Here is a 20810-nt window from a genome sequence, read left to right on the forward strand (position 1 = left end):
GGACAGAAATGTGGCAACCATGTTCTTGGCAAGGATGTGGGGAAACGCACTCCTGGGGATGCCCCTGGTAAACGGCAGTGCCTCTGGGACGTCCCCGTAAGTACACGAAGGATGAATCAACGGTCTGCAGTCCCCCGGGGGTGGGAGCCTGGTGCAGGATGGAGGGCGGGTCCCACTAGCCTGAGGTTTCCTGGTGTTATGGCTGCCCCCTCTGAATTCACAGCCCCCACCCTCAGAATGTGACTGTATTTGGAAATGGGGGTGATCAAAGTTGAGGTCATGGCAATGGGCGCTAGCCCCATGACTGTGTCCCCATAAAAAAGGCAGATATGGACACCTTCACACACTCAGACGGAAGACCCTGTGTGGAGCTGGAGGCAGAGAGCCAGGCGATGCTCCTACAAGCCAAGGACACCGGAGACGGCCAGAAGACCCCCAGCAGCTGGGAGAGCAGGGAGCTCTGGAGGATCCCACCTGCCAGCACCTCGACCTTGAACTTCTGGCCCCCGAGGGTGAGAGAGTAGGTGTCTGGTGTGTAAGCTGCCTGGTCGTGGTTCTCTGTTAGGGTGGCCCTAGCAAAGCAGGCCAAGTGGGAGAGAGAAACCCAGCAAACGGAAAGCACCGCGCGCTCGCGCCTGCGGCTCTGAGCATGCGCGTGCACCTGCAGTGGCCTCGGACACGGGAAGCACAGACGCGCCGCCCGTGCTTTCTCCGCCTGCGTCGTCTGAACCGCCTACCACGTTGTGTGCCAGCCTTAACAGGACCACAGCCTCCCCGCCGCCCCTGCCACATCCGCAGAGCAGCCGCCGGAGGGGCCGTGGAGCTGCCCGCCCTGCCCCTTCAGGGCCCGCGAGGGGCCTCATCTCTGGTGAAAACTCTTCTCTCCTGAGCTCCTGCCTGCGGGCCCTTTCCAGCAGCACCTTAACAGCTCTGTTAGAAGGGCCAGTGAGGGGAGAGGAGCCCAGCCCCTCCTCCAGGTTGACCCTGTCTGCGTCCCCCAACTAGAGCCTGGTGCCTGCGGGCAGGCGCTGTGTCCTGGCATCCAGTGGGTCCCCTTCACCCCACACACCACCCGCCACACACAGGCTTGCATGGACTTTATTTATTAAAACAAACATCTGTGCGCTATGTACAGGTCTGGCTCCCAGGTGGGAGGGCAGGGGACCGAGCTGGGGTGAGGGCAACGGCAGCAGGAGGGGTGGGGAGGGGGGTCAGGCCCCTCGCCTGGCCGGCGGGGCCAGTGTCTCCATTCCTGACCCCCGGCCCGCCGCCCCTGGCAGCCTCCCTGCGGGAAGCCAGGGTGAGGGAGCCTTATCCTAAAGCAAAATAAATAGGCGCCTCGGGTGGGGCCGAACCCACCCCTCCCCTCAGCCCAAGGCCGGCAGCAGCCACCATCCAAACTGGGTGTAAGAGCTCAGCCCGTGGGGAGGCCAGGTCCCGCCAGGAGAGGTCGGGCGGTCCTGGCAGCCCGGGGCACCCCGCGGCCCTGGGAGTAGTGGGCAGAGCTGGGCAAGGGCAGAGGCCAGGGGCCGGCCAGACCCCAAGGCTTTAAGGCAGAGCAGGGTGAGGGTGTGCGCAGCCCGGGCCGGGCCAGCCTTTGGCACAACGAGGGGAGGGCGGCGCGGCGGCCGAGGGGGCAGGGCTGGAGGGGGCTGAAGCCCTTGGTCCTGGACCGCTCACTCCAGGGCCTGGCAGGTGGGCGAGGGGGGAGGGCACACGTGGGACCTCGGCCACCGCCTGACTTCTGTTCCCACCGCGTAACCTCGACGCAACTCCGGCGGTCAGCAGAGCGTGTCCGTGTTGAAGGAGAGCTGGGCCTGGTGGACAGCGACAGGCTGGCTGGAGTGTGTGAGCCCGCTCCCGGCCCAGGCCGGCCCTTTCGCCGGCCCTCCCGCCTCTGTCCGCCCCGAGCTCCCTCTCAGTGCCGGACTTCCCGGTGGTCTGCCCCTGCCAGGCCGGTGGCTGCTGGTCCCAGGCTCTGCTCCGCCCACCTCGGTTCTGCCTGGCTCCAAAACGCCCTCCGTTTCCAAGGTGCTAGGAGGTCGGCGTGGTCTGTCTCCCCTGACTGCGCCCAGGCCTCCCAGATCCACTCTACTCCCGAGTATCGTGGGTCCCTATGCCCTCGCCCCAGCTCAGAACAGCCGGGGTCTAAGGCCCCGCCTCGCCCCGCCGTAGCCCGGCCCTGCCCCTCCCGAGCCCGGCCCCCGTCCCAACCTGAGCCCGGCCCCTCCCCCTGCGGAGCCCGACCCCCACTCCCAACCGAGCCCGGCCCCCGGCCAGCCCGCAGCCCTGACCCGAGCCCCTGGCTCACCCGCTCCTCCTCGAAGCTTATAAGGCCCTCATCCTCCGTGTCCAGGTCCTCAGGCTCGTCGGCCACCAGCGCCCGCAGCTCAGTGGGGGGAGGCCGCGGCCGGAACAGGCTGAGCAGGCGGCACAGCGGGGACTGTAGGCCCGAGGGCGGCTCCGTCTCCTGCTGCTCCAGGTTGTCGCTCTGCTTCTTGGCGAAGTTCACGAACACCTGGTGGGCGGGGGCGGGGGCAGGGGGTGGGCGGGGGGCCGGCCCAGCGGGGAGGGCGACCCCAGCCCAGGGCACTCACGTTGTCCAGGGTGGTCTGGCTGACCGAGTAGTCCTCGACGCCCAGCACGCCCACCACCTGTTCCATTTTGCTGAACACCTGCGCCAGCGAGATGTGCTCGGACTTGAGCTGGTACTGCACCTTCGTGTGGTGCCGCTCCTGGGGGGCAAAGAGGTCAGAGGCCGCTCGGGCGGTGCCCCCTTCCCCCCGCCCCTCAGGCCTTGCCCACCTTGAGGATGGCCTCCGGGAAGTTCCTGTTGAAGAACCGCACCACGTCTTTCACGTTCTGGCTGCTCTTGGTCCTCACCGTGATCATGTAACCATCCCCGAACCTGCGGGACAGGCTCGTGGCCACACCCCAGCCAGCAGAGGGGCCCAGTCTCGGCCTGTCCCCGTGGACCCCCCGCCCCCTGTGACCTCGGCCGCCCCCGCCCGGGACCACGCCCCCCTGTGCCCCTCCCCCCAGGCCCCCACCCCCTCCCTCGCCCCCCTGTGCCCCCCCAGGCCCCTCGCCCCCCTGTGCCCCTCCCCACCCAGACCCCCGCCCCCTCCCTCGCCCCCCGTGCCCCTCCCCCCCAGCCCCCCCCGCTGCCGGGGCTCACCGGTTCTTCAGATGCTGGATGCTACCCAGACAGCGCAGGCGCCCGTTCACCATGATGGCCAGCCGCGTGCACAGCGCCTCACACTCCTCCATGCTGCAGGCAAGACCCACAGGCTGGCACGGAGTGGAGGGCCCTGTGGGGGGGGCGGGCGGGGCGGGGCACGGGCGGACCTGTGTGAAGTCAGCACCACCGAGCGCCCTGTCTTGATGAGGTCCAAGATGAGGTTCCAGAGGAAGCGCCGGGCCTTGGGGTCCATGCCTGTGGTAGGCTCATCCTGGGGGTAGTGCCAGGCTCAGCCGCTGTACCCTGTCTACCCCGGCTGGCCCCACCAGCTGCTTCCCACCCGGCTCACCAAGAACACAAAGATGGGGTACCGATCCTCATCCCACCCTTGGGGTCGGTCACCAGGAAGGTGAAGGTTGGGGTACCTGATCTCCAACCCACCCCATCCCCTATCCTCCCCCATCCCCCCAACACACCCCATCCCCCATCCTCCCCCATCCCCCATCCTGTACCCAGTGCCACCCCTGGGCTCACCAGAAAGATGAAGGCTGGGTACCCGATGAGGGCAATGGCTGTTGACAGCTTCCGCTTGTTCCCTCCGCTGTAGGTGCCGGCGGGCTTGTCGGCATACTTGGTCAGCTCCAGCTTCTCCAAGGCCCACTTCACCACCTGGGAGTGACGGGAACGTCAGGGACCCCCTTCCACACCCCCACGCCGGCCGCCTCCCCCGCCGGGCAACCCTCACCCGCGCCTCGTCCTTCCAGGGGATGCCCCGGAGCCTTGTGTACAGCTGCAGATGCTCCCGGGCCGTGAGCTCGTCAAACAGGGCGTCGAACTGCGGGCAGTAGCCCAGGCTCTGCTGCACCTGGAGTAGCTCCTTGAGCACGCTGGGGACACAGCGCCGTCATCACCAGGGCTGCCGCCGGCCCTCCGGCCCGCCCGCCCAGATGCCCGCCCGCCTGCCCGCACCTGTGCCCGTTGACGAAGGCCTCGCCCCCCGTCGTGCTCTCGTCCCCCGTCAGCATCTTGAAGGTGCTGGTCTTGCCCGCGCCGTTGACGCCCAGGAGGCCGAAGCACTCGCCAGGACGCACGCCCAGGCATAGGCGGTCCACGGCCAGGATGCGGCCGATCTTCCGTGACTTGTACACCTGGCGGAGGTGAGAGGGCGGCTGCTCAGCAGGCCCCGCGAGTTCCCACTGGGTCCCAGCCTGCCCCGGGCCCCGCCCCCAACCTACCCCGGGCTCCGCCCCGCCCCCACTCCCCGGCTGCCCCGGGCCCCGCCCCCCGGCCTGCCCCCAGCCTGCCCCAGGCCCCGCCCCCAGCCGCCCAGGGCCCACCTTGGTCAGGTTCTCGATTTTGACCATGTCGTTGTCTGCATCTCCCCTGAGCACTCGCTGCCGCTCGCTGGCCACATCCACGTCGTCCTCCACGGGCTTTGTGGACACGGGCATGCGCCTGGGGGGCGGGGGCGGGGCAGCGCGTGGCTGATGCCACCTGGTGCCCACGTACCTGGGCCACGCCGGAGGGCAGCGCCCAGCCCCGCCCCCACCCGCAGGGCCCGCGCACTCACTGCGGCTGCCGCAGGAAGTTGTACTGACACATGATGGTCAGGAGGAAGCCCACGAAGCCCTCAACGGTCATGGCCACCAGGCCCCTGGTGACGATGTCCCACTCGAAGGGAGACTTCATCTTGTCAACCTGGCCTGCGGGGCAGCTGGCTCAGGGCCGGGGCCTCAGGAGCGCCCGCTTGCCCCCAGGTCTGGAGCCCGCCTAGGCCCCCCAGCCAGGGGCCGCGCCGTCAGCCCCGCAGCCTCACCGATCTTGGCGTAGTACTCGTTGATATACTCGTTGTACGCCATCTCCATCAGCCCGTGGCCCAGGTTGTAGTTGGGGAAGATGAGGAAGCAGCTCTTCAGGTAACTGTTGACAACCTTCAGGTCCTGGAGGGTCACGGCGGAGCGGGGGGTGTCAGGGCACAGCCTCAGCCCTGCCACCCCCCACCTCACCACCCCGGCCCACCTTGTCATGTTCAAAGAGCTGAAGGAGGAAGGTGGCCACGGTGGCGGTGATGCCGATGAAGAGGTTGATGACGATGAGAAACACGTAGGCCGAGCTGGGGACCTCGAACCAGAAGGAGGCCGGGTACATGATGGGTGTGATGGACCACCTGCGGGTGGCAGCCAGGCGGCGTCACTGAGCCGTCGGCCCCCTGCGCCCCGCCCCACCCCCACCATCGCCCCTTACCCGTAGAGCAGGAACAGGGAGAGCACGGCCGGGAAGTTGGTGGGGGACGTGTAGGCCGGCAGGTCAAACACGAACAGGATGAGGACGCAGCAGGTGGCCGGGACCAGGTAGTTGAGCTACCGAAGCAGGGGTGGCAGGTGAGGGGCCAGAGCCGGAGAGGCCTGGGGACAGGGGCGAGGGTCCCCAGAGCAGGACGGGGGCCCAGCGAGGGGCAGGGGGCGGGGGACGGCCGGGGGTCTGGGAGCACACCATGTCCCACACGTAGTTGGCCAGCCAGTAGATGACAGGGTTGCAGCCGCTGACAAACTGTAGGTGCTTGGCCTTGGTGGACTTCTCGGCCACCAGAAAGACCACGAAGCTGGCCGGCACGAAGGACATGGCCACGATGATGAAGATGGCGATGACCACGTCGGTGCCCTGCAGCCTGGGGGCGAGGAGGCCCTCAGCCCTGCCCGGCACGCGGTCCCGTGGCGGCGCCCACCCCCACCCCCACCCACACCTACAGGTAATCCAGAGAGAGGCTGGCACTCGTCTTGTTCATCGGGTGGTTGGTGACGGTGATGCCTGCAGCACAGGGGTGGCCTCAGGACCTGCTCTGCGCCTGCACACCCGCCCCACCCTGCCCCGCTCACCCACCGTAGGCCGCAGGGTTGCCCTTGCTCTTGGGCAGGTTGGCACGCAAGATGGCATTGTTGAGGCTGTTGAGGTAGGTGGGCATGCTGTGGTAGCCCTTGTTGTTGTAGAAAACCTGCGGGGGCACATAGAGAGACCCCCCAGAGCCTGTCATCGCTGCAGACCTTGGGGGAGGGCGGGATGCGGCAGGGCCCGGGGCCGAGCGGGGCTCACCTGGGCAGCCCTGCGTACTGCAATCCTCCGCACCATAGCCGGGGCCCGGGCCCCAAACGAGGCTGGGATGGACTTCTGGACGTTGCCAAAGGTGATGGCCCCGTACCTGGGCGAAGCCGACCGCCTGTGAGGCCAGGCGGGCAGTGGGGGTCTGCTGCCCATCCACGGCCGGAACGCCCCTCCCCTCTGCTCACCGGTGCAGCCGGAAGCGGTCAGAGGTGAAGAGCAGGTACTCGGAGACATTGTGGCCCGTGATGTCAGTCAGAATGTCACCCGTGACCACCCGCATCTGGGGCGGGTGCCCGCCTACACCGCCTGGGCAAGAGAAGCCGGTGCCCTGCCCAGAGCAGGTACAGCGGACGGGCTCCCGCACCAGGTGTGGAAGGGAGGGCGCCGATGTCCAGTTCTCTGCAGGCAGAGCGCACAGTCAGCCCGGCCCCCGCTTTCCCAAGCCCCAGGCGGCCCCACTAGCCAGTACCTGACCCGGAGGTAGGCAGCAGGTCCTCGTCCAGGGTCATGGGGGAGTCGGATGGGGCGGGCGAGGGTGGGGGCGGCACGAAGTTGGACAGCGGCAGCCCCTGCGTGAAGGACTCCAGGCACATGCTGTCGAAGAATCGGGCGGCCAGCAGGCGCGACTCACCGCTGCTCAGGTTCAGCGTGGGCCCCAGTGAGCCGTTGGCCGGAGACTTGAGCACACAGGTGGCTCCCACACCCGACGGCAGCCTGAAGGTGCCCACCAGCTGCTGGGGCCCAGCGTCGGGGGACAGTCGCAAGCTGGGAAAGCACAGAGCGAGCCCAGACGGGGGTCAGGCCAGCCCCCCAGCCCCCGCACCAGCCCCCGCCCCGCACGGCAGCCCTGGTGCTGGCTCACCGGTATTCCCGGCGCTCCTCGTTGGCATAGGGGATGAAGTTGCCACGGGGCTGCGTGTAGTTGTGGTACTGGGAGGGGGACAGGACCAGCGGGGGCAGGTCGCCTGGTGGGAAACGCGGGGAAGCCTGAGCAAGCTCCTACAGCCTGCCAGCACCTCACGGGCCCAGGCCCCTCTTCCTAGTACCCACAGGGGACCCAAGCTTGGAGTCTGCACCCCAAAGGAACCCCAGAGTGTGCCCACCAGCCTCAGCTACTGTGCCCAGGGCCCCCCCATGTGGCTCCCAAGCAGGCGGATGTCCGGATATCTGGCTAGGCAGCCTTACCGATCTCTGGGACGGAGAGCGCCACGGTCATAGCCACGCAGACGAAGAAGGCAGGGAGCAGGATCTGAGAGGACAGTGCCTTGGAGTTGCGCCGGGCGCAGTGGAAGCGCTTCACCAGGAGCCCGTGGAACTGGCGCACCTTCAGCCACCAGCCCTCCAGCTTGCGGCTGCCCTGGCCAACCCGCGCGAGGGTCTCCGCCTCTGCCTCTGCACAGGAGGCAGGAGCTGAGCACGGGCCCCGCTCCACCCTCCAGGGACCCTCCCGGCAGTACCCAACAGCCCCCACCTTGCAAGCTGACATTGTCAGGGTCCTGCAAGTTGTCACAGAGAGGGCGGTAGTCACCGTAGACATCGGTGTAGCCGGCCCCCTCGTCACCACGGGCAGAGCCCACCGAGGATGCAGACTGCAGCGACACCTGCGACTGGGCCAGCTCCGCGCACCGCGCCAGGTTGCCCGCAGGACCTTCCGCCGATACCGGGTCCACAGCCCCCGGTAACACGTCTTTCCTAGACTCTTTCACATCTGCAGAGGTGCCAGGGGAGACGCGTGGGGGCTCAGGGCGGTCTTCAGCTGCAGGCCTCCACACTCCCACACCCACCCACCCCAGGCACCAGCTCCAGCCTGACCCTGGGGTCTCCTGGCTCCCTGTTCCCACCTAAAACCCTTGGCCCCCAGAGACAGCATAAGAGTGACAACCCTAGGCTCGCGCTCAGAGCTGGCGGAGCCAGGGTATGGGGGCAGAGCTGATCAGCAGCTCTGGAGTCTCACCTGCCTCACTGTTCTCCAGCGACTGGTCCTCCTCCGACACCTTAAGGAACACTTCCTCCAGTGTCGTGTCCATCAGCCCAAAGCTGCTCAGGTGCAGTGCATCCAGGCTGTGCTCCAGGTGCTGTGAAAGAGCTGCGTGAGGCCCACCTCAAAGAGGGTGGCCGCGGGGCAGGTTGTGCCCACCTCTTGGGCAGCCCCGCCTCCTCTACTGGCCCCGCCCCAGTTCTGCCCCAGTCCCAGAGACCAGTCCTGCCTCCTCCACCAGGCCCGCCCCCTCCACTGGCCCCGCCCCCGACCCCAGTCCTGCTTCCTCCACCAGGCCCGCCCCCTGCTGGCCCCGCCCCTGAGCCCAGGCCCGCCTCTTCTGCTGAACACACCTCCTCCACCTCCCCCACTTTCTACAGACCTCTGCCCCACCTCCTCCATCACCCCAGCCCGGACTCACACACCTGAAAGAGGCGCTCAAAGGCCCCCTTCTTGGCGGCCTCACTGGGCAGGATGTAGGAGAGCTCGGTGCTGGTGTCGGAGACCAGCAGGCAGGAGGCCACATGTTTGCGGATGAACTGGGAAACCTGGGACTCGGAGCAGCTGCTCAGCTGGGCTGGACTTGGGGGGCTGGCTGTCAGCCCTGGCTCTGGGAGGGTAGGAAGAGCTTCACTCAGGGGCTGGGGGAGAGGGTGGGCCAGGCCCAACTAGCATCCTGGGCCCACTGGGCAACACAGTGAGAGCCAAGCCCCTCAACCTCACTGGTCTTGAGGAAGAGTCTGGGGCAGGTGGCTTCCGCACAGACCTTGGGGACCCCCGGGCTCTGCAGGCCGCTTAACCAGCGTGAGGCGGTAGCCGTCCCCGTAGGCGCCCTTGAGGAAGAGCGGTGAGCCACAGCACTTGAGCTTCCCGTGGGAGATGATGGCAATGCGATCCCCGAGCAGGTCAGCCTCATCCATGTGGTGGGTGGACAGGAGGATCGTGCGGCCTGGGGGAGACGGGGGTCAGAGGGGCGGCCAGGTGGGGCCGGGCAGGGGGCCGCTCTCTGCACCCTCGGCACCCGCTCACCCGGCTTGTACTTCAGGATCAGGTCCCAGATGGCGCGGCGCGCGTAGGGGTCCACGCCGGCCGTGGGCTCATCCAGGATGATGGCCCGGGAGCCGCCCACGAAGGCAATGGCCACCGAGAGCTTGCGCTTCATGCCGCCGGACAGCGTCTGCACCAGCGAGTGCCGTTTGTTGGAGAGCTCCAGGTCCTCGATCATCCTGGGGGCAGACGGGAGGTAAGCCGCAGGGCTGGGGTGCTGCTGCTTGCAGCCTCGCATCCACCCAAGCCCCACCCACTTGTCCATCTCCTTGCGGATCTCCTCCTGGGCCATGCTCTTGAGCCTCGAGTAGAACCAGAGGTGCTCCTCCACCGTGAGCCGGTCGAAGAGCACATTGTGCTGGGGACACATGCCCAGGTTCTTGCGGATCTCGTCCATCTCCGTGCGGATGTCATGCCCGTAGATGGTGGCCGAGCCCGACGTAGGTGGGAACAGGCCGGTGAGGATAGACCTGGGCGGACAGGTGAGGTCACGGCCCCACCTCCTGTAGGGAGCCCTCCCTGCCACCCACCCCCCGGCACACACATGGTGGTGGTCTTGCCAGCCCCGTTGTGGCCCAGGAAGGACACGACCTGGTTCTCATAGAGGTTGAGGCTCAGCTTGTTCAAAGCCAGCTTCTTGTCGTTCTTATAGACCTTGGTGAGCTTGTCCACGCAGACTACCAGCGGCAGGTGGGTGGGTTCCTCTTCCATGCCCCGTGTCTCCTCTGCACGGGGGCCAGAGTGAGCACCAAGGATGTCCTCAGCCCCCCAAAGTCAGCAACTGCCCCAGTCCCCACCTGGTGTCCACTCACCCAAGCGCCGGCTCTCCATGGCACAGGCTTGATCCTCCTCCATGACGCTGAGGCGGGGGGTGCGAGCCCATGGCCAGTTCCACTCCCATGCCTCCGTCCGCCCGCTGCCCAGCCAGTAGGACTTCTGCAGTGGGAAGTACCAGGGCCGGGGCAGCCCGTACATGCCTATGGGGAGAGGGGAGGCTGACCCAGGGCCTGGGGTCAGTGTCCCCCCCCATGCCATGTGTCCCCCTAGAGATAGCCCCCTTCTCCTGTTCCCCTCCCCTCCAAAGGGCTCGGTACCTGGGTGCACAGCCTCAATGTACCACGTGAGCACCCCATAGACGACCGCATCTACCATCAGCATGGTGACAGCCAAGAGCAGGTTGAAGTCATCCCCTTCCACGGGAGACTGGCTGAATGTGTGCCACTGGATGCCCACGCCTGCCACCTCGTACAGAGCAAAGTACTTGGAACCCAGGCCAAAAGCTGTCGTGGACATCAGGGACTGAGGAGACAGCAGTGTCAGTGCAGGAAAGGAGGCCGGACACCCCCAAGCCTGGGCCACCCCCATGACCCTCACCGCGATGCACTTCTCGAAGGCGGTGATCTTGTCGTGGGCCACCTCCTCACGGATAGCCACGTACATGTAGGGCACATAGCTCAGGAAGTAGATGATTCCGCCGCAGGCCGAGGCCAGCTTGGCCTTGGAGTACAGCACAGACACCAAGAAGCTGGGGGCAGGCAGGGCCATGGGCCGTCAACCACACCCGAGTCCTGGGTCATTACTCGAAGCAAGTCCACCCTCCAGCCCGCTGTGCCACACAGCACTCACCAGAACATGATGGTGGCCACGGCGTAGACAGCCAGGAAGAGCCAGATGATGAGCACGTGGCTGTGCGCAAGGACCTGGCCGTACTTGAGTATGGCGGTCAGCGCCGTCACCGAGATGGAGAGCTGCACGCAGCCCGTGATGAACCAGGCCACCCAGTGCACCGCGTTGTTCAGGCCCATGGTCTTCATCACCTGTGGGGCAGCAGGGCAAGGGGCTGCCCACGGCTGCTCCCCACCTGTACTCCTCTCCACCTCTCACCTGTCTCCATCGCCCCCCTCCTCAGCCCCACCCCTTCCCTCTTCTCCCCTCCTCCATCTCCCCCACCTCCTTCAGCCGGTGCTCCTTCTCAGCCACAATGTGCTGGATGGTCATGGCCACAGAGTAGACCCAGGAGATCACCATGCAGAGCGGCATCATGTGCTCGATGACAAACAGAAAGCTGGGGGGAGGGAGGAGCGTAAGGCGGAGGCGGGCGGACGCGGCGCCCAGCGCGCGCCCAGCGCTCGGTGGGCACTCACTCGTCCCGCGTGTAGCACGGGTAGGGGAACATCTGCACGTAGTTGCCGGGCTCCACCACGTCGTGGCCCACGAAGGTGTCGATGATGGCGCGCTCCATCATGTCTGCGGGTGGGAGGAGCAAGAGGATGGTGGTCAGCGGAGGCTGCGCCCCGCCCCCCGCGGCCCCAGGGTCGGCCCTCACCCTGGATCCAAACGAAGCCATATAGAAAGTAGAAGCGGCCGCCGGTGTTGGGCCCCGGCCGCCAGTAGGCCCGGCGGATCTCGTTGGTTTTCTCCGTGAAGCTTGAATTCTGGCGGATCTTGTAGTGCACATGGGGCGGCAAGGAACCGTCCTTGCGGGTCTGGAAGATCACACCTGGGACAGGAGAAGGGGCGGGGCGGAGGGAGGGGAGATGGGCGGGGCCGAGGGGTGGGGGCGGGGCCGAGGGGTGGGCGGGGCGGGGTGGGGCCGGGGGTGGAGGCGGGGCGGGTGACTGACCGTAAAGGGGGACCGGGATGGGAAGGTCTCGGGCAGGGGAGAGGCGGGGGACCCGGGCTGGGGACCTGCCCAGGGGGCTGGCTCACTAGCGAACACGGTGACATTATCCTGGTAGGCCTGGTTAAGGGTGTAGTTGACAATGCTCTCCTCATCTGGAAAACCCTTGAAGATGTCCACGCTCACCTAAGACAGGACAGTCATGAGAGGCGACCTGGGCACCCGCAGGGCCCATGGGGCCCACCCACCCACCTTGGACATGAACTGGATCCAGCCGCAGGCCGCATTGTCAATGGTGTCCAGCTGCTGCAGGAGGACTGAGCCGTTGGGCAGTGAGAAATTGTCCTGGCGCAGGGCGGGCGGCAGCTCCTCAGGTGACAGGCTCAGTGCCTCCGGGTGCTGCCGCAGCTCGGCCACATACTGGGGGAGGGGGAGACCGGTTCAGAGGGTGGCCTGGGCTGGCCAAGGGGGCCCTGCCACACCCGCCCAGCCCGGCCCCCAGCACCTGCTGCAGCCAGCGCAGGTGTTGCTGCAGCCTTCCCTGCTCCAGGTAGCTGCGGATCTCCGCCGAGATGTTGAGCCACACCTGGGCGTAGTGAGTCACGTTGCCTACAAGGGCGAAGGTCTCATTGGCCTGCAGAGGGTGAGGGCAGAGCATGGGGCTCATGGAAGGACCCCGGCCAGCAGCAGGCTTCTCACTCCTTACCTCCCTCCGTGGCTGGAGGCCACCCACTGGCCAGTCCCCACCAACCACCAATCTAGGTCTGGCCAGATGGCCCCTGGAAGCTCCAAGGCCTTCCCTCCCAGGCCTCTGCTCAGCGCCTCCCCTGAAACCCCCTCTGCCCGGCTCCCAGGAAAGCACAGCCTCCCCAGCCCCTGCCACCAGCGGTGTCTTCCCCGGCCCTTTGTGGGACCCCTCCACATACGTCTCGAGTGGCCCTGACACTTGGCCCTCATCTCCCCCCATGCTCATCCTAGGGAACCCCTCCACAGCCCCTCCCCTTCCTGCACCATCTCCAGCCCTGGTTTCTACTTCTTCCAGACTGCAACCCGGGAGGGCCACAGACACTGCTCTCAGCTGGTCCCAAACCACGCAGATGCCCTGCCCAAATCTCACCCAGCGGACGACGCTCTGGACGGTCTCTGCCTGCGGCCCCTCCTCTACCCTCACCAGTGCTGCCCAGCCCTGGTCATGCTCAAACAGCCAGGACCCTGCGCCACACCAGCCAGGCAGGGCATCCTCAAGGCAGCCTTCAAAGTGCCCCTGCACCTCAGACTTGCTCACAGGTCCCCTCACCCAGAGAGCCAAGCCCCGGAGTTCTCAAGAGCCAGGGCTGCACCCCTCTCGTGCCAATTCTACCAACCGCCGCCCCCCCACACTGCGTCCCCAGCCTGCAGAGCCCTCTGCCCAGCTCCCTCAGTTCCTGCCCCAGAGGACACAGGCAGCCCGCGGCGCACACCTTGAGAATGACACGGTCTGCCTCGGAGCCCGCGGGTGCGTACAGGATCTTGGGGTTGCTGGTCATGAGGTGCACGAGGAGGCCCAGGTTCCGCTGCTCCTTGCTCGTGAAGCCTAGGGAGCTCATGTTGCCCCTTCGCAACGCCTCAGGCTCGATGGTGCTGGGGCAAGCAGGCGAGACTCGAGGTAGGACGGGGCATCGGCAGGGAAGGGTGGGCGCGGGGCTTCCGAGTGGGTGCAGGTGTCAAACAATTGGCATGGAGTAGGGGACCATGGACCAGGACCAGGGAGGGGGCATCAGAGCCAGGCCTGGGGGCAGGCCCAGCAACCCCCGGCTTCCTCACCCCGCCCCCTGCCACCCACCTACCGGTTGTTGCCACACAGGATGGGCTGCAGGCCGGCCCAGAGCTGCACGAAAGCGGAGCACTGGCCCTGCAGCGCGTCCGAGGGGGCCGGGGCTGCAGTGGACGGGGCCCCCTCCTCAGCCGTGCTGTTGGAGCCGGGGCCTGCCCCAGCCCCAGTGCTGTTGGCTGCCCCGCCAGGGCCACTGGCTGCGGGCCCAGGAGCCCGGCCTGCGCAGGCGCCCTGAGGCAGCAGCAGGGCAAGGGCTGAGAGGACGTCCACGTCCCGCAGGACCTTCTGGGCATCCAGCAGGTCCTCCAGGAGTGCCTGCAGCTGCGGTGGGGGTGGCGGTTGCTGTGGGGCGGCAGAGCCATTGGGGGCATCCAGGCCCAGCTGAGGGGAAATGGGGCGAGTGGGCAGACGCAGGCCCAGGGGCAGGCGCAGGGTCTGGGGGCTGCTCTGCAGGGGAGGCTGAGGTCAGCGTGGAATGGGGAGGACACCCGCAGGAGACACAAGAGGCGAGCAGGGGAGCAGCCCGGGGGTCAAGGAGCACCAACCAGGGACGGGAAGACAGGCTGGATCGAAGGCCCAGGGCAGGGGACCCAAGGGCAGCTAGGCAGAGCCCGGGCCCAGGCACTCCCGAGGAGCCCCAGCACACCCCCTCGCCCAGGTGCCAGATCTGCAGGCCGGCTGGCGGGCAGGCCTCACCTGCTGGGCGATCTTGGCTGCATCCAGTTGGTTCCGGAGCTCGGCAGCCAGCCCCGAGAAGCGGTGAGCACGGGCTGCAGCCTGCCCTCTGCAGACTGCATCCCGGTATCCCTGCAGTGCTGTCTGTTGACCCCGGGGCACAGTGAGGACCCGGCCCAGCTCCCTAGAGCCTGGCATGCACGTGAGCTGCTCCAGGAGAGCAGGGGCCAGCAGCAGCTCCTGGGGGCAGGGTGCAGAGGAATGGCTGAAAGGAGCCCCAGCCAAGAGGATACCAAAGGCCTGGCCCACAGGGCCCAGGGCTTTACCCTGCCCCACCCAGCGGGCGGGTCTGAGACCACCCAGGTCCTGCAACAGCAGGTGGGGGCAGGGGGAGGGAGAGAGACGCATTCCCACCCTGCCTCCTGGGGACAACCACCTACTCTTGGGGACCCCCTCACCCTCAAGGGGAGCCCTCTCTTCACCCACCCAGAAGCAGGCAGCATGTGTCCCTCACCTCCATCCGGAACAGGGGCTGCTGATTCCTGGGGGGCCCTGAACCCCCATCCAGGCCAGGCGAAGGGCCAAAAAGCAGGCGATAGACCTGAGCGTGAGGGGGTCGTGGCTCAGCTGCTGGGGCTCCAGCCCTGCACCCCCATGGGAGCCGGCGGGGGGCCAGGGCCAGGGCTCCCCCAGGAGCAGACACAGGAGCCCTGCACCCCCACGGAAGCCAGGGGAGGACCAGGGCAGGGGGCTCCCAGGAGCAGACACAGGCGCTCCACTGAGGCTCCTGGTCCTCACCTCAGGCAGGTCCACCTGGGCGGCCAGCAGAGCCCGGGCCGCGCTGTCGGGCAGCGACAGGTTCTGCGTCAGGAAGCGCCACAGCTCCCGCGGGTCCCTGGCCACCGAGTCCAGAGAGAAGGAGGACCCTGGACAGGCAGAAGGACAGGGCTGAAGGCCGGCCCTGCCCGGGGCCAGAGAGCCCTAAAGGGCCTCAGAACTGAGCTCCTAGCAGCTCCCACTGTGGCTGAGCCACGGTGACGGGCAGCAGCCACCAGGTGAGCACCGGGCAGGGGTGTGGGCGTGGGACCCGCGGCAGGAGGCACCCGAGCCCGGCTTCAAACCCCGCTGACCGCTGACCGAGGGCTCTGGCACCGCCCCGCCCCCAGGCGCACCTGCAGGTCGGGCTGCGCGGCCGTCCAGGGGGTCTGGGCTGGCGCTGAGGGCTTCCAGGTGCTGGCGCAGCGCCTCTAGCTCCGAGCCCAGGCTGGGTCTCGCCGGGTCAAACAGGTTGCCCTCCTCCACCACGCGGTTGAGGCGCTCCAGCAGCTGTGTGACCCTGCAGCACCACTGGCCTTCACCTGCAGGCCGCCAGGCCCAGGGTGGGGCAGCCGGGGGCGGGGCCCAGGCCCGGGGCGGGGCAGCCGGGGGCGGGGCACTCACGTGGAGTTGGCATACTGAAGGAAGCCAAACTCGTCCCGCTGGCCGTCGGGGCACAGCGACTGCATGACCGGCAGGATGCCGGCGGAGGTGAGGGGCGCCGCCGTGTAGAAGGCTGGGGGGCAGGCGAGAGGGCCCAGGGCCGGGGAGGGGCGGGGTTGGGGGGTGGGAAGAGACAGAGGCCGAGAAGAGAGATTTAGAGAAAGTCAGGAAGAAAAGCAGCTGCAGGCAGCAGACAGGAAACAGAAGGCTGAGTGTTCTAGTGCAGATGACCCCAGCAGGTCAGAGGTCAAAGGGCATCTCACCATCCCTTCCCCACAACTGCTAGAGCATCCCTCTTCCCTCCACCAGCCAAAGCCAGCGCTCTGACTGCTTCACCAAGAACACAAGGCGGCACTGCCCCCAGGGCTCAGGAGCACAGGGGGCCCCTACTGGGCAGTGACCTCTGACCTCTCTGGCCAGCTGGTTAGTAGAGTGAACGCAAGAGCCCACTAGGTCTGAGTGGACAGCGGCCAGGTTCTGCAGCCCTGCACAGCAGGGCCAGGCAACCCCACCCTGAGTGACACCGGGGAGCCTGACCAGGGAGCCACCGACGTCCAGGGGACTCCAGCCTTGACCTCCCACCACCCCACCCCCACCCCACTGAGCCAGCTGTTCCTGACAGCAGGCAGGGGCCCTGCAGGACCCAGCTGGCCAGGAGACTCCGTTAGTGCAAGCGAGGGGCGGGGGAGGGCACAAGCTTCACCAGGAAGCCCCTCAGGGCTCCTGAGGTTGCCCGGGCCAGCCGGGAGGCGACCACGCACTTACAGACTGCATGCAGGCCCAGGAGGAGGACAGAGACCATGCAGGGCGGGGAGGGGGCAGAACAGAACAGAGGAGACAGTGAGACCCAGCGCCGCGGTCACCCCAGCCCAGCCAGGCGTGGGGCATGGGACCGCGGCGGGGACGGGCACCCCTGTGCCCGGAGGAGCCGTGTGCACACTGACGGGTGTGCGAGACGCCATGAGGGCCGCCTGCCCGCCCCTCCCGGCCGGGCCCCCAGAAGCCCCTCACCTTCCTTCACAGAGATGGTGGGCTTCTTCTGCCGAAGCCCCAGCAGGATGAAAAACAGGACGAGCGGGATGAAGATCTCGAAGGCCAAGACCCACTGGAAAGGGCAGGCGGAGTGAGGCCACCTGCCCAGGGCCGGACAGGACACACCCAAACCCTACTCTCCCTCAGAGAGACACCCACCCCTCCCAGGGCCAGCCCAGCCCCACTGAACCCTGCGTGCCCCGCCAGGGGCCACAGGTCCACCCAGGTCCCCCAAGCCCACAGAGATCACAGCCCCTTCCTTCCAGAACCTCTTTGAGGAGCGAGAGGGTCAGTGTTCTCTGGCTCAAGCGAACCAGGTCTCCACACCCAGTCCAGATGTGCCTCGCTGAAGGCCGGCAGGGACAAATCAGGCAGCTTGTGGTCCACGCTGACCCACGCGTCGCCCAGCTCCTTGCCTGCCTGCAGGGCCGCCTGGGCAAGATCTCAGAGGATCCAGGAGTGTCTGGACTGGCCTGTGACTCCCACCCTCGCCCCCAGGGTCAGCCCTCCTCCCTGCAGCTGTAGCGCCATCAATCTCCCCTGCTGGCAAAGGCCTAAGAAGGTGAGGCCTGGGTGAGGGGAGGGCCTGGCTGTAGCCCTGGGCCCTAAGCCTCTGGAAGACCTGGTCAGGGGTCTGACAGCACCCCCCCGCCCCCGGACCCTGAGACGCAGGTGCCTCCTGCCCCGGCCCACCACGACCCCAGGTGGCTCGAGTGGGCGCGGCCACTGGGGCCTTTGATCAGGGTTCCCTGGGAGACTTGGCTGCAGGCTGAGCACCGAGGTGAGCCCTGCTGGGGCCTGCCTGGAGCGGGAAAGAAGTGCCTGGGGTCCAGACTTCCCTCCATTCCTGCCTGCACCCCTCCTGGCTCAGGGAGGGCACGGTGGAAGGGGGAGGCGGACCTTGGGCTGGCTGCTCTTTGGGGGCCCCTGGCCCACCCGAGGGCACATCCTGACCCCTACCCCTACTGAGCTTCTGCGGAGGCACCAAGGTTCCTTTAGCCTCACCCCCACACCAAACTGACTTCAGAGCGCTGACCCAGCGGTGCTCTCTCTGGCCCAGGGCCCAAGCCCTGGTCCCCCAGGGCGGGGCCAGATGCTGCTGTGTTTACTGGGTTGACAATAGGGCTCTGTGGTGTGGAACACCCTGCTGTGTGTCTGCGCCCCACGCCCGCCCCAGCCCGTGCCAGCCTCCACCCCCGTCCTGAGCCAGCAGCCAGACTGAGGCCAGCCCAGGAGGCATCGTGGACCAGGACAGGCGCCTGCCGCCTGCACACCGAGCATGGCTGGGGTCACGGCCGCTGAGCCGGCCCCACCCACCCCCACCCTGCCTCCGGGCACCTCCACGAGTAACTGCAGCAACCGGCCTGCTGCCTCCTCATTGCTATAGCAACGGCCGCACATGAGCTGCTGGGAGGAGGGAGGCCTGCTTGGCGGGCGGGTGGCCAGAGGGGCATCTAGTTACCGCAGGCAGTGCAGGTTCAGCCCCACCTGGGCGCCCCACCCAGCAGTCTGCAAGGTGGTCAGACCCCTGGCCCTGGAGACGGGCCAGCGCCCCGTGTGTCCCCTCCGGGCCCTTCCCGCTGCGTCCAGAAGAGAACAGGTGAGGCCTGAGGACGGAGGCGCTGCCCCCGACTGCAGGGACCTGGTCCCCCCCCCAGGAGCAGCCAGAAGCCCCAGAACAGACCGGGATCCAGACCGAGGTCCACACCGGCAAATGGAGAAACCGAGGCGCAGAGCTTGGGGAGGTGGAGCGAGCCAGGCACAGAGAGCCTCGGTTCCTGCCCCAGACCAGGCTTCCCCCAGGGCACATATGCACCCTCAGTGAGGCACGCAGCACGCAGGCAGACCCTCTGCCAGCCAAGTCCAGGGAGCCAACTGTGACGCCCAAGACCCTCCCAGAAAAGTGGCCAAGTGCGCCGGCCACCTAGCCTGCCCCAGCTCCCTGCCTGAGCCCAGCGAGGCCTCAGCCACCTGGAGGAAGAATTCCTGCTGTGTTGTGGCCACAGGCCAAGGACCTCCACAAGCCCAGCCATCCCTGGGGGCACCATGGGGCGGGGCAAGGAAGGCTCTGGGGAGGCCCAACCTGACATTCGGGGGCTACTCCTGGGTGTAAGTCAGTGGGCACCTCCCCCCTGCTTGCCAGGTGCCCACTTCCCTGAGCCTTGGGGTCCCCAGGAGATGCTGGGGCCCTCATGGGAGCCTCTGCTCCTAGCTCCCATCCTCCCTGCCAGGAATTTGAGGGCTGACACTGATGCATGCCCACGTCCAGTCTCAATCCCTCCCCAGGGCCCCGCCCTGCTGGCCCCAGTTACCCAAAACCTGCAGCAGAGGAGGCAGCACCAGAGGCTGCAGGTCTGATCCACAAGCCCAGTGCCAGCCAGCCCCGGGCGCCGCGGGCAGGGAGCGAACACAAGCCTGGCTCCCTGCCAGGGCCAGGTGCCCAGGGGAATCCTGCCAGGCCAGGGTGATGACGGCTACCCTGCCCATCTGCAGGTCTGGGTTTCCCGCTGTGCACTTTGAAACCCCTCTCAGGGAGGGGCCCAGGCAGGAGCAGGTCAGCTCAAGGGGCCCCGGGGCCAGGTGGGACAGGAGCCCCCAAACTCCAGAGGGGCAGGAGGATGCCTCCACCTCAGGTTCCATCTCCAGACCCCAACCTGCCCTGAGCCCCATGCTGGAAAATCCCCAGTGTCCTGTCAGGAACCCGAGTTGCCCAGGCCTCGCTGCGATGTGGCTGGTGCCATCTGGGCAGGCCAGCAGATGCCCCTGCCCTTCCCAAGGCCGGAGCAGTGGCGGTCAGTGTGATGACACCCATACCGCCCCAGCCCCACTCCTCACCGGTGCTTCAGCCCCTGACAGCTGCTGTGCCCTGCACCCCCAAGGGTAGGGCAAAGAGCTGGGGAGCATGGTGGTCAGAGGACCCAGTCCCGGGGGGAGGCCGGGTTGGGGGAGTGGAGAGTGGACCGCTTCAGGGAGGAGGGCCCCGAAGGACAAAAGGGTGCGGCAGGGCCTGGGCGGGCCGAGGCAGGCACAGCGAGGACGCGGCGCGAGCCCGTGAGCGAGGGTCGGTGGATGTGTGCGAGGAGAGGCTCCTGTCCAAGGACAGAGGGCTGCGCCTGGAGGAGGGGCAGGGTCCCTGCAGGGGCACCAGGGCTGGGCCCAGAGACCTCAGCGCCTCTGAGTCGGACCCAGACTCCCAGCCGGTCCTCTGCCGGGGGAAGCAGGGCCTCCCGCTCCCCCAGGAGCCGGGGGCCACCTTCCAGCCCTGAGGCTGGCCCGGGAGAGCGCGTTGCGGAGGGCGCCCGCCCCGTGACTCAGCCGAGCTCCACGAATGTCAGCGGACGCGGGCGGCGGGCCGGGTACAGCCAAGCCCCCTCTCTGGAGGCCAGAGCGCGGGCAGGGGCGAGGGCAGGAAGGGGCGACCACCCGCCGCCCCGCCCGCCTGGGGTCCACGCGCGCCCGGCCGGGCCGCCGCACGTGCGCGCGGGGAGCGCGCCGCCGGCCCCGGTGCCCGCAGCCTCCGGCTCCGGCCGGCCCGCGGCGCCGGGGGTCGCTCACCGGGCTCCGGCGCTTCAGCGTCACGTTCTTCCAGAGCAGCAGCTGCAGCTGGTGCAGGAAGCCCATGGCGGGGCCGCGCTCCGGCCGCCTCCGCGCTGCGGCCCGCTCCTCTGCGCGCCCCGCCGCCCGCCGCCCGCCGCGCCGCTCGGCATCGCCCGCGCGGGGCGGGGTCTCGAGCCTCCGGGACCGGCTCGGCGCTGGCTCCGCCTCGGCGGCCGCGGCGGCAGCGACTCGCACCGCCCCCCGCCCGCGCCCTGCCTGCGCCGCCCCCGCTTAAAGGGGCCGCCGGGTGCCCTCCGCACGTCGCCCGACCCGGGTCGCCTGCCCACCG

The 20810-nt window shown here is 67.7% G+C and overlaps 1 protein-coding gene across 2 annotated transcripts; it reads right to left on the bottom strand.

Annotated features, from left to right (window-relative positions):
* Positions 1-1082: 1082 nt before the first annotated feature.
* ABCA2 (ATP binding cassette subfamily A member 2) lies at positions 1083-20611 on the bottom strand. Of its 2 annotated transcripts, none has more exons than XM_061434222.1 (48): positions 20480-20611; positions 16904-16997; positions 15854-15965; positions 15586-15749; positions 15212-15339; positions 14928-15014; positions 14435-14653; positions 13752-14119; positions 13386-13545; positions 12431-12559; positions 12178-12345; positions 12015-12111; positions 11632-11805; positions 11450-11552; positions 11256-11370; positions 10932-11122; positions 10680-10830; positions 10400-10604; positions 10118-10282; positions 9850-10030; positions 9563-9775; positions 9288-9484; positions 9025-9207; positions 8684-8868; positions 8235-8355; positions 7752-7988; positions 7466-7672; positions 7143-7245; positions 6750-7045; positions 6466-6679; positions 6272-6377; positions 6062-6173; positions 5929-5989; positions 5675-5849; positions 5426-5541; positions 5201-5348; positions 4998-5121; positions 4752-4884; positions 4519-4636; positions 4151-4329; positions 3927-4068; positions 3716-3850; positions 3349-3452; positions 3179-3271; positions 2806-2908; positions 2598-2735; positions 2312-2518; positions 1083-1817 (listed from the first exon to the last, which is right to left on the bottom strand). In XM_061434222.1, exons 1-48 carry the CDS (start codon positions 20543-20545, stop codon positions 1782-1784), a joined length of 7263 nt encoding a protein of 2420 aa, XP_061290206.1. In that variant the 5' UTR covers positions 20546-20611; the 3' UTR covers positions 1083-1781. The 2 variants fall into 2 exon arrangements, with proteins under 2 accessions (XP_061290206.1, XP_061290205.1); XM_061434221.1 differs by having other exon boundaries at positions 10118-10300.
* Between the last annotated feature and the right edge of the window lie 199 nt (positions 20612-20810).

The sequence above is a fragment of the Bos javanicus genome, chromosome 11 (assembly GCF_032452875.1).
Source record: "Bos javanicus breed banteng chromosome 11, ARS-OSU_banteng_1.0, whole genome shotgun sequence".
Taxonomy (NCBI): domain Eukaryota; kingdom Metazoa; phylum Chordata; class Mammalia; order Artiodactyla; family Bovidae; genus Bos; species Bos javanicus.

What these genes read in the sequence shown, in the direction of transcription:
- ABCA2 (XM_061434221.1), bottom strand. Translation starts at nt 20,545, where the DNA reads ATGGGCTTCCTGCACCAGCTGCAGCTGCTGCTCTGGAAGAACGTGACG. An exon ending in CCCAGGTGGACCTGCCTGAG is followed by an intron (nt 15,015 to 15,211) that starts GTGAGGACCAGG and finishes CCTCACGCTCAG; the next exon opens with GTCTATCGCCTGCTTTTTGG. An exon ending in GACCGCTTCCGGCTGCACCG is followed by an intron (nt 6,378 to 6,465) that starts GTGAGCAGAGGG and finishes GGCTTCGCCCAG; the next exon opens with GTACGGGGCCATCACCTTTG.